The sequence below is a fragment of the Rhinolophus ferrumequinum genome, chromosome 6 (genome assembly GCF_004115265.2).
Source record: "Rhinolophus ferrumequinum isolate MPI-CBG mRhiFer1 chromosome 6, mRhiFer1_v1.p, whole genome shotgun sequence".
Lineage (NCBI taxonomy): Eukaryota > Metazoa > Chordata > Mammalia > Chiroptera > Rhinolophidae > Rhinolophus > Rhinolophus ferrumequinum.
This window is the reverse complement of record NC_046289.1, coordinates 72,214,655-72,229,174: the sequence shown is the minus strand read 5'-3', so window position 1 is coordinate 72,229,174 and position 14,520 is coordinate 72,214,655. Positions and strand designations below refer to the sequence as shown.

Below are 14,520 nucleotides of genomic sequence, written 5' to 3'. Positions count from 1 at the left end.
AGGCTTTGGCTTCTTCTCTCCTAGCCTGTAATTTACTACCTGGTGAAATGGTGCTCTCTGCCCTATGAGGACAGTACCTGGGAGCTGAAAGAGGATGTTGACGAAGGCAAGATTCGAGAATTTAAACGGATCCAGTCCAGGCACCCAGAACTCAAAAGGGTGGTAAGTACATTTGCGTTTAGAATATAACATCCATTCCATATAGGCAGTGACTTAATTTTTCCCCCTATAGAAGTTTATGTTGTTGTTTTGGCTTTTTATTATGGAAATTTCAAACATATACAAAAGTTGAAAAAAATAGTATCATGTACCATCACCCAACTTTAACAATTAATACATGCCATAGCCAATCTCGTTTCATGTGATTTCCCTACCCATTCATTTCCCTGTTTCCCAGATTGTTTTGAAGCAAATCCCAGATTCCTTTGTTTCATCTGTAAATATTTCAGTGTTCATCTCTAAAGATAAATAACACTGTAAACACCTGAAAAAATTTAACCATTCCTAGTATCATCAAATTAGCAATCACTGTATATATTTCCCTGATTCTCTCCTAATTTTTGTTAAATTGTTTGAGTGGAATCCTAAATAACGTCCATATATTGCTTTTGATTAATAAGTCTCAGAGGTCTTAATTATAGTTCCCCTTGATTTCCTCTCCCTCCTTTGCCGTTTTTTCTTGATGAAACCAGGTGGTTTGTTCTCTAGGATTTTCCATAGTCTGAAGGTGGCCAGTTGCATTCCCCTTGGAACTTTTTATCATGTTCTCTGTCCCTTATGTTTCACATAATGGTTAGATATAGAGCAGCACTGTGCATTAGAAGGTTTTAGAGCTGTGCTATCCAACATAGTAGCCACTAGCTACATTTCAAATGCTCAGTAGTTACATGTAGCTAGTGGTAAAACATTTTTTTATCATTGTAGACAGTTCCATTAGATATCACTATTCTAGAGGCTTGATCAGATGGGGGAGGGAGGCCACTGAATCTACTTCACAGCTGGTTCTACCAGATTTTCTTTTGTGATATTATCAGCCATTTATCACATTGCCTAGATCCATTCTTTAAGAATTTTAAAATGGTGATATTTTAATTCTATCATTTCTTCATTTATTAGCCAAGTCTTCTATTAAAAGAAATGTTTTCTTTTTTGGTTACCTGGAGATAGAGATGGCATAGTAAAAAGGATGCTTTGTTATTTTTCTTTATTTTCTAGTTTTTAAAATAATGAACTAGTTCCTGGCATCCTCCAAAAGTGACCAGTGGGTTTTTCCTCTTTTTTCCCCCTCCAGTTTTTAAAAAAGTTTCATTATGAACTCATGGATTTGAATATATCGAGCATGTTTTAATCCAAGCAGTAATGTTTGGGAATTGAATTTCCACTACTAGAATTACCTAGTAAGTTTGCCTAATGTTAATGTCTCCACCTCATTTATTCAAATTTCCTGTTTTTTTAGAATCGTCCACAGGCAAGTGCCTGGAAGAAGTTGGAGCTCTCACATGAGTATAAAAACAGAAACCAGTTACGGGAATATCAGTTGGAAGGGGTCAATTGGCTGCTCTTTAATTGGTATAACAGGTAAAGAAAAGAGTGGGCCCTTAGATGTAGGCTTACTCTGGGATTAGTTTTATTTTTCTATTTAAACAGAACAGTTTCTTTTTATGTACTTTTTAAAAGATGTTATCTTTTGACATGCTTTTCATTTTCCATGATGACTCTGCAGGCAGAACTGCATCCTGGCTGATGAGATGGGATTGGGCAAAACCATTCAGTCCATTGCCTTCTTGCAGGAGGTATATAATGTAGGCATCCATGGCCCCTTCCTGGTCATTGCCCCTTTGTCCACAATTACTAACTGGGAGCGAGAATTCAATACATGGACAGAGATGAATACTATTGTGTATCATGGCAGTCTGGCCAGCCGGCAGATGATTCAGCAATATGAAATGTACTGCAAAGATTCACGGGTGAGTTGTATGTCATGGAATATTATGGTTTAGAGAGAGTGGGCCAAAGTACCTGGTATTTTAGAGGCTTTACTCTAAATAAAAGACTCTTACTGAGGCAGTCTGTGATTTAAGGCATTTTTGTCTAGATTGTGCGTGGCAGTTTTTGGTCTATGCTGTTTTGATCCCGTATACATTTAGATCCAGCGGACGTTCTGACTTTATTTATGAATACATACATTTTAAATAGAATTTCATCAGAATTGATGAGTTTTCATGAAAGTATTTTCCAGGATGAAATTCATTTAGCCACTTTATTAATTCCTTGACCCATATGGTGGTGAACTTAAGCTATTTCATTTCTTTTTTTAAAGTCTGTTAAATTTTTCATCAAGATCCTTTTTCTGTATAAATTTGAAAAAAAAATTTTTGAATTATCCATCCTTTCTTAACATCAGATTTTATGAACTGTTTTTCAACCATTAGTTTTCTGTGGTTTTTATTTCGACAAAACCAAATTTATTCAAGTTTTGTTATACTACTCTTAATTTTGTTAAGATGTTTCAATTCTTCTGTCCATTTTTAGACAGTAACCAATATTGCCATGTACTCTATTAGTGGTTTTCACTTTTAGTTTTGTCTTGTATGTTTCAGTAATGCCCAACATTTGTGGATTTCAATGTTAACCAACAATAGATCTAGGGCTGAGATACATGAGCTAGGTATACCGCAGAGTCAAAAATACTCAGATTCATTCAGTGAAGTCTGTCACTTTCCCAAGAAACTGAATATGTTGAGGAGACAATGTGTCTCACACTGAGTGATTTGGCACTGTTTATCAGAAAGATAAACAGCAGTGGAGGAGGGTGGTGGTGCAGTTTGTGTCTCGGATTAAGCCTGCCTGAATATAGAAAAGAAAATGTGTAATTCAGAAGAGCTCCTCCCTTAGGTACATTTTAGGCTTTTCCTGACTTACTGCCTTCATGCTTAGGGGCGTCTCATCCCAGGTGCATACAAGTTTGATGCCCTGATCACTACTTTTGAGATGATTTTATCAGACTGTCCTGAGCTTCGTGAGATTGAATGGCGTTGTGTCATCATTGATGAGGCCCATCGACTAAAGAACCGTAATTGCAAGTTGCTCGATAGTCTCAAACACATGGACCTGGTGAGTTCCTCACACTCACTTGTGGGCAGAGGCCCTGAAATTAAAATAACCCATATTCCCTGGAGAATTAATATAACCCTAATTTAGCAGAGAAGAAAAAAGAATGAAAATCTATGTATTGGGTGGTATGGCTTACAGGAGTGGTAACCTGAAAGTCAAAAATGTCATGTAAATTTTAGAATTGGAAGGTAACTGTAGGTTAGTGGTTCTCAACCAGGTGGAGAGGTGGGGTACTATATTAGTTACCTAATGCTGCATAACAAACTACTCTAAAACTTGGTGGCTTAGAACAACAACCATATTTTTCATGGTTCTCTAGCTCAGCAACTTGGGCTGGGCTCAGCTAGGCCATTCTTTTGGTGGTCTTGCCTGAAGTCAGTGATGTAGCTGCAGCTAGCAATTGGTGCTAGTTGTTGGCTGGGGTGCCTGGGTCATCTTCCGTATGGCCTGTCATCCTCCAGTATACTAGACTTTTCTTTGAATGGTGGAGTTAGGGCAGTGATCCAAGAGGACAAAGGCAGAAGCTGCAAGGACTTTGAGATATAGGCTCTGAAACTCACACAGTGTCACTTCTGCTACGTTGTCTTTGTCAGAGCAAGTCACAAGACAAGCCCAGATTCAAGGGGTGAACCTTGACAGGAGGAACTACAAAGAGTTTATGGCCATATTTAAGCCAGCACAGGTGCATTCCATAGAGGGGGACCTATTAGGGTATCTTTGGGGAGTTGAGTGTGGAGAGGCATATGTAATTGGGGAAAAAAACATTCTGAATATTTCTTTATTTGTTTATAATAAAGTTAATTCAATATGTTAAATAACATCAAGGGTTTTCTTGAATGTTTTGTGTTTATCAAAAGAGGAAACAGGTGAAACAAAAGTTAAGACAGTAATCCGGTCCATTCCCATAATTTTAGAGATAAAGAAAAGAAAGCTAAACTTACACATTTGATAGAGAACCCAAAAGCCCTTTGTGTTTTTCAGTTTTCTAATTCTTCTATTTTCTCCATTTCTAGGAACACAAAGTGCTACTCACAGGAACACCATTGCAAAATACTGTGGAGGAGCTGTTTAGCTTGCTTCATTTCTTGGAACCGTCACAGTTTCCATCAGAATCAGAGTTCCTCAAAGACTTTGGTGATCTCAAGACAGAGGAACAGGTAAGAAGTCTGTATCTGATGAGGTACTAAACCCAGACAAAAAAGGTCAAGTTTATACTAGATAGACATCTATTGCCATAGGCATCCAGGGTCTTTCTGAACACCTTATAACCTTGTGCCTACATCATTTATGACATTGTCCAAAATCTGTATCTTTCAGATACTGGAAAACTCTCCTTGTGTTTCTCCATGTTGGCACCTAACGTGGAATATTTGTCCTCATGTTGATTTCTTTTCTCTCTGTATCAGGTTCAAAAGCTGCAGGCCATTCTCAAGCCAATGATGCTGAGAAGACTCAAAGAGGATGTTGAAAAAAACCTGGCACCCAAACAGGAAACTATTATTGAAGTAGAGCTGACCAACATCCAGAAGAAATACTACCGGGCTATTCTGGAGAAGAATTTCTCCTTTCTTTCCAAAGGGGCAGGTCATACTAACATGCCTAATCTACTCAACACAATGATGGAACTGCGCAAATGCTGCAACCACCCATATCTCATCAATGGTAAGGGAATTTCTGGAAAATACCTGCCATTTCTGTGTTACCTGTTTATTCTAAATGATATTCCTCAGGAACAATGGATGCATTTACTGATCCAGCCTAATTTGGGAGTAGAGAGTGGTTCTCCTTTTGAAACAATTCTTATGTGACATATCTTTCTCTAGTTCTTTCTACCCCCTTGAGCCTGTATAATCTACAAAATTAAATAGGATTTGCTGTTTAGAATTTCATGAATAACAACTCAAGTCATTCTGTACTCTGGATAAATGTCCATCCTCACTGGTACTCCATTTTGCTGTTTTTGTTTTGGATGCCAGTAGGGTGATTATAGTGGTTTGTATGTCTTTATCCACATGTTTACATATTTTTAACTCAATTACAATCTTAAGCCTTACTTGGAATCTTTGGTATAACACAATTGAAGATGATTTAGGATTTGGAGGTGCTGAAATTCTCTGTGTGTGATAAGTTGACCTCAAGTCAGATTACTCTTTTTTTCTTTGCTTCCTTATCTCAGTTAAACAAATTATAGCCTCAGTATGTTTTTCTAGATCTCACCATCAAGTTTGATTTTTCTTTTGTCAGGTGCAGAAGAAAAAATCCTAACAGAATTTCGAGAAGCTTGCCACATTATACCTCATGACTTCCACTTGCAGGCCATGGTTCGTTCAGCTGGCAAACTGGTTCTTATTGACAAGTTACTTCCAAAACTTAAAGCTGGTGGCCATAAGGTTCTTATCTTCTCCCAGATGGTACGCTGCCTAGATATCCTAGAGGATTATCTAATCCAGAGAAGGTGAGAAAAGAGTAATCCTTTGCCTGGTATCTACTGGATCCTTATAAAGCTGCAAAGCGTAAGAGGTCCTGGGTTTAATTGAAGTTGATTAGGACTAGAATAAGAGAAGTATTTAAGACTCATTCTCAACTTTCTGATAAGGTTTTTTGTCAACTAGAGAGATGGAGGTACTGGTGTTGATCCTAGTCTTCTAATTTTTTGGTCTCTCTTTCCGCTTGGCTGATTAACTTCTTTTTCCCGTGCCTCTTATGCAGGTACTTATATGAGCGTATTGATGGGCGCGTTAGAGGTAACCTTCGACAGGCTGCTATTGACCGCTTCAGCAAGCCTGACTCAGATCGCTTTGTCTTCCTGCTCTGCACCCGGGCTGGTGGACTTGGTATTAATCTCACAGCGGCTGATACCTGCATCATCTTTGATTCAGACTGGAATCCACAAAATGACCTGCAGGTAAAAGAAATCATTGTGTTAGGGACTAACTACCTGACCTGGGAGGTTTTCAGCAGGCTCAGGATCTCTCAGAAATACTTGTCCTTCAGAGAGTACGGAATTGATTACTTAGTTAGGGGTGGCAGTATAGATCAGAAGTCAGCAAACTCTTTTTGGAAAGGACCAGATAGTAAATGTTTTAGGTTTTGTGGACTGTACAGTCTATTGTAACTACTCATCTCCGTTCCTGTAACATAAAAGCAGCCATGGATGATATGTAAATGGCTGGGTGAGGCTGTGTTCCAGGAAAACTTTATTTACAGAAACAGGTGGCCATGCAGACTGTGTTTGCTGACCCCTGCTCTACATGATGGAGCAGTCATTTCTTCTTGAAATTGACTTTTGATTTTGAATTGATCTCATGGCTGCTTTATGGATGTGAATTGGTATTTTGATCCCCACCCCCCAAATTTATGTTATCTTTGCCCTTCCCTTCCAATGTTTGTTTTTAACCAGGCCCAGGCACGGTGTCACCGAATTGGGCAGAGCAAAGCTGTGAAGGTGTACCGTCTCATCACACGGAATTCTTATGAGAGAGAGATGTTTGATAAGGCTAGTCTCAAGCTGGGATTGGATAAAGCTGTACTTCAGTCCATGAGTGGTCGGGATGGCAACATTACTGGAGTGAGTCTTTTGTCTGTAGATAACGTTTGTAGCCGGTCTTATTGATGAGGGAAACTAAAGCTATTTGTGCATGGGAATCTGACCACTTGGTTTGGATTCTCAATTTTTATTTCTTAAAATATAACAAACTAAAAATATTATGATGTGGTTAGATAATACTCTGTTGGTAGTCTTTTCATCTCTATTGGATTTTGTAGATCCAACAATTCTCCAAGAAGGAGATTGAAGATCTCTTACGAAAAGGAGCGTATGCGGCCATAATGGAGGAAGATGACGAGGGCTCCAAGTTTTGTGAAGAGGACATTGACCAGATCTTGTTAAGACGAACCACAACCATCACCATTGAGTCTGAAGGAAAGGGTTCTACCTTTGCCAAGGTATATTCTATCTGTGCCGGAAGCTAGAGAAGCAGAGATAGAGACAGGAATCTCTAGAATTTAAGTGTATTTTATTAACGTTGTTACTGGTTTACATTGCTCAAAAGAGTGTTGTAGTCAACTTTACTCTGTTCCTTTGTTACTCACTAGGCAAGCTTTGTTGCTTCTGAAAATAGGACAGATATTTCTCTGGACGACCCCAACTTTTGGCAAAAGTGGGCCAAAAAGGCTGACCTGGACATGGATCTACTCAACAGCAAGGTGAGCTTTCTTTTCCTCCGGGGAGGAAATACTGCGGAAGGCACAGTCCTTTCAGGAGTCTTTATAGCTTCTCTGATTCTAGATGCTGACCTTGATTTATGACGGTTTATTATATACAAGGGCCGTTGTAAAATCTTTCTACATAGTGGGACCCAGAAAACTACTAGATCTATCTGCTGCTTAATTTTGCTTCCTGAGTTCCTGTAGATTATTTTGAATGTCCTAAAAAATCTTTCAGTTTGTACAAATGTTACATCCAAGCTATTTCAATCCATGATTGTTTTAATTCCTTTCCCATGATGATATCATGAAGAGAGTTACTTCTCCTTCTGTTCTTTGCATAGAATAACTTGGTGATTGACACACCTAGAGTACGAAAACAGACCCGCCACTTTAGCACTCTGAAAGATGACGACCTGGTGGAATTCTCTGATTTGGAAAGTGAAGATGACGAGCGGCCACGCTCTCGCCGACATGACCGTCATCATACCTATGGGCGCACTGACTGCTTTCGGGTGGAAAAGCACCTATTGGTCTATGGGTAAGAATCCATTTTGCCATCAGAGGTGGTGTATCTCCATCCTGACAGATAACCCTGTTTGCCTTTCAAATTAAGAGATTTCAAAGGGGATGGATAATGGGAAAAACTTGGTTCTATTTATTCTGTTGCCATGTCCCAAGATTTTTTTGTCTCTCATCTTTTGGGAGATGTGATTCTGGGGAACTGGGGAATATCATTGAATTAGAGTCCCCAGGAAAATATTAATGTAATTTCCTCTTCCGTTTTTCTAGTTGGGGACGGTGGCGAGATATCTTGTCTCATGGACGCTTCAAGCGACGTATGACTGAACGAGATGTGGAAACAATTTGCCGGGCCATCCTCGTGTACTGTCTTCTGCACTATCGTGGGGATGAAAATATCAAAGGCTTCATTTGGGACTTGATTAGTCCTGCTGAAAATGGCAAGACAAAAGAATTGCAGAATCATTCAGGTAATTACCAACTCTTTACTTTTCCTCTTTCTATGGGTTATCTAATCCTTTTCAGGTCCAAGGGGTTTTCTCAATCCAAGTCTTCAATGTGTCCCCTTTCCCAGGCCTATCTATCCCTGTGCCCCGTGGACGCAAGGGGAAAAAGGTTAAGTCACAAAGCACTTTTGATATCCATAAGGCAGATTGGATCCGGAAATATAACCCTGATACTCTATTCCAAGATGAAAGTTACAAGAAGCACTTGAAGCATCAATGTAACAAGTAAGGATGGAATTTAGCAAAGACGAAACCATTTTCCACCTCAAACTTTCTACACTATTATTGAGCCAGCTCTTCTCTCCTTTCTAGGGTGCTGTTGCGGGTACGAATGCTGTATTATCTGAGACAGGAGGTGATTGGAGATCAGGCAGAGAAGGTGTTAGGGGGTGCCATTGCCAGGTAAAGTTATGCTATATTTTTCTTTGTGCCCTGCCTTGTTCAAGAAAATAATGGTTTACTTATTTTACTTTATACTATCTTTGGGATACCTAATAATTAAAATCTATATATTAGGTCTTTAATCCTATACTTGATACCAGTAGAAGGACATAGGCAGCTGCATGAACATTTAAATTAATGTATAAAAGAAGATGCTGGTAATCTTTCCAAGGATTATCATTTTAATTACGTGAACTGCTGTGCTGACTCTGCCCTCTTATGCCTATAGTGAGATTGACATATGGTTCCCAGTGGTGGATCAGCTGGAGGTTCCAACAACATGGTGGGACAGTGAGGCTGACAAGTCCCTGCTCATTGGCGTCTTTAAGCATGGTAGGTACCTCTTAATTTGTTCCTTTCCTGTTGTAGATTAATCTCCACAGATGGAAAATTTAGCAAAATGCTGATGACCAGTAACTGAGTTCTGTGATTGATCTTCAATAAACTTATGTTTGAATGGGAAACTAGTTCTTAAATATCCAGAGCAGAGCAATTCGTCTCTATATATAGATGTTCAAGAAAAACCAGATGGATAGTTAAATCCCAAGGTAGGGAGTCTCCCATCTGTTCTCTAATAACTGTTACCAATCTGTATGTCATGGCATCTAAGTTAAGATTCCACAAATTAGGGAGGTAATACATGCTTACTCTCATGAACCGTGCTTAATTTGTCTGACTTTCCTGTGGCTTGCTGAAAGTGTTCTACTTGTATAACATCCTATTTGTCTAAATATTCAGCAGTCACTGATGTACATGTGAACAACAGTGTTTAAGTGAAACAAAAAATAGACTATAAAAAGGGAGAATACTCCCTTTTCAGTCTTCCCTAATAACAAATCCCAGGCATTAAAAACAGTGAGCATTAAAATACAGGCCACCGACTTAGTGAATTGGAACATCATTTCTTATTAAAAAATACTTCTCTGTTTTCTTCTATAAAATTAAAGTAATCACACTGATCCACATGTTTTTGAGAAGTTTAATGGGATAAGAAAAATCCTGAGCATTTGTAGTCTTAGATTTACATGTGTGACAATAGAGATTTAGAAGTCCAAACATCCTGAAGTGTGTTCGTTTGTTCATTCATTCATGTGTTCATTCATTCACCGTTCACCAAAAATTCAGAGTGTCTGTTTGCAGGTACAAGTTTTTTATCCTTCCTTTGAAAATGTGTGACCTAAGTTATTTGACTGTTTTAGTTTCCCCATCTGTGTAGAAAGATTACCAGTTAAATGGCTATGTAAACCAATTACCATTCTATATAAACTGATTAAATTCCTATCTTCAATAACTAATGTTAAAGCTCTTTAGGACTCTAAATTGCTATAGAAATGTTAAATATAGTCATATAACCCTGCAGCTGTCCAAATTAACATTTAAATTATAATTTGCATTGTGAGCAAAATTGCCCATATACTCTAATTATTCCAGCAGCGTATGAAGTAAGCATAAAGGCAAAATGAATCCATGATTCTCTTCAATTTATGGCTTTTTCTTCTAGGCTATGAAAAATATAATACTATGAGGGCAGACCCAGCCTTATGTTTCCTGGAAAAAGCTGGCCGACCAGATGACAAAGCTATTGCAGCAGAACATCGAGTGCTGGATAATTTCTCCGATATAGTAGAAGGGTAAGCATTGGTGTTTAGTTCTCTTAAAGCTCTGAGTCTGCCCTATGAAGTCTATGGTTGCTTGTTCTAAGAGATAACACTAGCTTTGACTGAGCCTATTGAGATTCTTAATGGTGGTTATACTCATGAATGATAAATTCTTAACAAAGAGTGGGACCAGTTGAAAGGACTCCGTAAACTGGCCTAAAACCATAGATTGCCATAAGATGCAAATAAGGGTGAAAATGAATGTTACTCCCAAATAGTTTATTTGACGTTCTATTCAGTTTTTCTTTGCAATACTTCTCTGTGCAGCTACAGTTGCAATACTTCTCTGTGCAGCTACAGTAGCTGAAAGGATAACTGGTCCTCTTGAAAGATAATAGCCATGTAGCTCTCCCATGCCACTTATATGGTAGAGCCTCAGGAAACTAGCTCTGGTTTATCATCTCCCGACGGTGGCTGGCCCATGAAGACATTTACTCTGCCTGGATACATGCCTCGATGATGAGTTGCCATGCTAATACTGAGCCACCAGGTAGGGCAGTGTTGCCCTGCTTTGGGTGCCAGTGAGTTTAACAAAACTTCTCATGTGGAGACCTGAGGGGCATGTGAAAGAGTTCGCTTAGTTCATGAATACCCACCTACTCCTTCGTGATTGAGAGGTTTCTCTTTCATGATCACAACTTGATGATCACAACCTCAGTTTGCTTAATAAAGGACCCTCGGAAAATTGGGTCATTTATTCATTGCAAATCATTTATTATGTCACCCTTCTGCTCAACAGAGTAAAGTAGTAAAAATAAGCAAGTGTGGACCATTCACATGAAATAAAAAGTAAATAGTAGGGCAGGTAGAGGAGAATGGGTTAAATAATAAAAAGGGCTATCGAGAAAAAGGAAGTGTTCTGGTCAGTGTTTCATTTCAAATTAAAACAATTTAGAGTGGCACTTTATCATTTTCTCTCAGTTATTTGTTGTGTTGGATGCTGTACCTAACTTACCAAAACTTAGCACTTGGCCTACCATTCCTTCCAGCGTGAAAGAAAAGAGTGTTCCATGCTGGCTTGTATGTTTGGCCGGGTCTTCATCCTAGGTTCCTCTTAGTGAAAGAAGATTATATTGTTAACATTTTCTCATGCCTCTGGATAATTTCAGGGTTGACTTTGATAAGGATTGTGAAGATCCTGAATATAAACCACTCCAGGGCCCCCCGAAAGACCAAGATGATGAGGTGAGGAATCCTCATTTAAGTCTATTTTCTCTGTTAATTATTCTCCCAGTCCCCGAATCTTGAAGTATATTGATTAATTTATAAAACAAAATGGAAAGTAATTACTATTTAAGAATATAAAGTATTAGTGGCAAGGATTGTAACACCAGCTGGGGAAATCAGGGATGGCTCTGTGGAGGAGGCAGGACCCAAGCTAGACACTGAAGTATATTATTTAACTATTAAATTCCTAAGTCCTGTTATCTTCAAGCCATTAATAAGAATTGATATTTCAGGTTCTGCTTTCTTATTGTTTTAGTTGGTTGCTTCTGATTTTTTTGTGAGGGTTCCTTCATTAGAAATTTTTCTTAATCCCTTGGTGCATAGACGGACATACATGAGATAGTGATTTCAGAATACCAACTTCCCCCCCTTTCCCTCCCCCCTCCATCCTGTGTGGGGTGGCTCTCCTTTTCTAGGGTGATCCCTTGATGATGATGGATGAGGAGATCTCAGTGATTGATGGAGATGAAGGTAAATTTCTAGGTCAAATAGTACAATTTGTGGGGGGGTGGGAGTAGGGTAGGGGAATTATTGACTGAATTCTACCTTCTTCTGGGATTTCTAAGAGCTTTGCCTTTGGGTGGTTTGAAATACAGTATTAGCTCTACTACCTTTCTTGTACTTCTGTTCATTCTACTTTGCTTCTCACAGCCCAGGTGACCCAACAGCCAGGCCATCTATTCTGGCCTCCAGGCTCTGCTCTGACAGCTAGGCTTCGGCGCCTAGTAACAGCCTATCAGCGCAGCTACAAGAGAGAACAGATGAAGATAGAGGCTGCAGAACGTGGGGACCGGAGACGGCGGCGTTGTGAGGCAGCCTTCAAGCTAAAAGAAATTGCACGGCGGGAGAAACAGCAACGGTAAAATAAGGCTGGGAATTAGGGCTGAGCTATATGCTTGTCTTCAGCCTTAGGCCGCCCCTATATTGAAAAGCATCTTAGAAAGAATTGATTTTGGAATTCCCTGCAGAGGGACCATCTTTTTTTTGCCTTTAATTGTTACCCCTCTATGATGTAAGCCTCACGTGTGTGCATAATCAACTAGGGAAGGTCTCCTGTGTAAAGTAACCATTCTCATTGGGTTATTTGCATCATTTTTCCCTTTAGCTTGCTAATTCTTAAATTTTTACATGTTACAGAGCATGTCTTACTACCTCTTCTACTGTTATCTGCACCTTCTTTTTGCCCCTACTTTCAGTATTTGTGTATTCAGATATTCTAAGCCACACTCAGAACTAACCAGTTTCCCTGTGTTCTTCTGATCACTGTGCCTGATTCCCCTTCCTTTTGTAGATGGACAAGGCGTGAACAAACTGATTTCTATCGAGTAGTGTCTACCTTTGGTGTGGAGTATGACCCTGACACCATGCAGTTCCATTGGGATCGCTTCCGCACTTTTGCCCGACTGGATAAAAAAACAGACGAAAGCCTTACCAAGTACTTCCATGGGTTTGTGGCCATGTGTCGCCAAGTGTGCCGCCTTCCCCCAGCAGCTGGAGATGGTAAGTGAGACTGGAGATTCTTGGATGAGTGGGGATGGATGGTGACAGAGCTCACTCTTGGTTCATTTCTCCTTCCACCCCTGTCTCTTTCAGAGCCCCCGGACCCTAATCTGTTCATTGAGCCCATCACTGAGGAGAGGGCCTCACGGACTCTCTATCGTATCGAATTGCTTCGACGCTTACGGGAACAAGTTTTATGCCACCCCCTTTTGGAAGATCGGCTGGCGTTATGTCAGCCTCCAGGTCCCGAACTGCCCAAATGGTGGGAGCCCGTTCGGCATGATGGCGAGCTTCTACGGGGGGCAGCCCGCCACGGGGTGAGCCAAACAGACTGCAACATCATGCAGGACCCAGACTTCTCTTTTCTGGCTGCCCGTATGAATTTTATGCAGAACCATCAGTCAGGAGCGTCAGCTCCATCCCTGTCACGCTGCTCTACCCCACTGCTGCACCAGCAGTATACCTCGCGCACCGCCTCACCGCTGCCTCTGCGCCCAGAAGCTTCTGTTGAAAAGCCACCTGAGGAGACAGCTACCCAGGTCCCCAGTCTGGAGAGTCTGACTTTAAAGCTAGAGCATGAGGTGGTGGCCAGGAGCCGACCAACCCCACCGGACTATGAAATTCGAGTAGCCCCCTCTGATACCACCCCGCTGGTGTCTCGGAGTGTCCCACCAGTTAAACTAGAAGATGAGGATGAGTCGGACTCTGAGCTGGACTTGAGCAAGCTGTCACCTTCATCCTCTTCTTCCTCCTCCTCATCCAGCTCCAGCTCCAGCACTGAGGAGAGTGAGGATGAAAAAGAAGAGAAGCTAAGTGAGTGCATGTGACAGGCTGTTGGCCTTCTTCCCTATTTGCCCCTTCTGCTCTTTCCCATCTTTTCTAAATGCATCCTCTGAGAGAGGTTCGGATTTTGGTTTGATAGACTATCAAAACAGATACATTATTTTTGGGGTCTTTATTTAAAGCCCATATAACGCCATCCTATATAACTTTATCATTTCATCTTTGCTCATACATTCTGTATGATCTCTAGCTGCTGACCGGTCCCACTCAAAGCTCTATGATGAAGAGAGTCTCCTGTCCCTCACTATGTCCCAAGATGGATTCCCAAATGAAGATGGAGAACAAATGACCCCTGAGCTTCTGCTGCTACAAGAAAGACAAAGAGCCTCTGAGTGGCCCAAGGTAACAGCCTCATTCTTGGACATGCAGAGTCTAGAAATACTGTACAGTGTAACTTATACAGGGAACAAGGAACAGATGGTTCTGGCTTTCTTTGATTGTGTTTAGTGCTACATGTTTTTTCATGAAACTCTTCCCAGCTGACTTAGGAATCTGATACTGTT

General features: G+C 40.3%; 1 protein-coding gene and 1 non-coding gene across 7 annotated transcripts in view; both read left to right on the top strand.

Annotated features, from left to right (window-relative positions):
* CHD8 (chromodomain helicase DNA binding protein 8) overlaps window positions 1–14,520 on the top strand; it is a 57,786-nt gene that overhangs the window by 37,841 nt on the left and 5,425 nt on the right. For 3 of the 6 annotated variants that reach the window (XR_004423257.1, XM_033108917.1, XM_033108921.1), the window contains 23 exons: window positions 25–162; window positions 1,457–1,578; window positions 1,724–1,967; window positions 2,938–3,114; window positions 4,128–4,271; window positions 4,521–4,776; window positions 5,359–5,569; window positions 5,824–6,019; window positions 6,515–6,682; window positions 6,880–7,059; window positions 7,210–7,320; window positions 7,665–7,861; window positions 8,113–8,312; window positions 8,417–8,573; window positions 8,661–8,750; window positions 9,019–9,122; window positions 10,291–10,420; window positions 11,557–11,632; window positions 12,091–12,145; window positions 12,326–12,533; window positions 12,966–13,174; window positions 13,268–13,987; window positions 14,208–14,359. Coding sequence is in view for 5 of the 6 variants with exons in the window: in XM_033108917.1 (XP_032964808.1) it covers window positions 25–162; window positions 1,457–1,578; window positions 1,724–1,967; window positions 2,938–3,114; window positions 4,128–4,271; window positions 4,521–4,776; window positions 5,359–5,569; window positions 5,824–6,019; window positions 6,515–6,682; window positions 6,880–7,059; window positions 7,210–7,320; window positions 7,665–7,861; window positions 8,113–8,312; window positions 8,417–8,573; window positions 8,661–8,750; window positions 9,019–9,122; window positions 10,291–10,420; window positions 11,557–11,632; window positions 12,091–12,145; window positions 12,326–12,533; window positions 12,966–13,174; window positions 13,268–13,987; window positions 14,208–14,359 (4,245 nt within the window). In the remaining variant the exon portion in view is untranslated. Of the gene's footprint in view, window positions 1–24; window positions 163–1,456; window positions 1,579–1,723; window positions 1,968–2,937; window positions 3,115–4,127; window positions 4,272–4,520; window positions 4,777–5,358; window positions 5,570–5,823; window positions 6,020–6,514; window positions 6,683–6,879; window positions 7,060–7,209; window positions 7,321–7,664; window positions 7,862–8,112; window positions 8,313–8,392; window positions 8,574–8,660; window positions 8,751–9,018; window positions 9,123–10,290; window positions 10,421–11,556; window positions 11,633–12,090; window positions 12,146–12,325; window positions 12,534–12,965; window positions 13,175–13,267; window positions 13,988–14,207; window positions 14,360–14,520 lie in introns of all 6 variants that reach the window. The other 3 variants (XM_033108918.1, XM_033108919.1, XM_033108920.1) reach the window with 1 other exon arrangement.
* Window positions 10,899–11,008, top strand: LOC117024319 (small nucleolar RNA U6-53/MBII-28). Its single transcript, XR_004423398.1, has one exon. It is a non-coding gene; the product is annotated as a small nucleolar RNA U6-53/MBII-28 (small nucleolar RNA).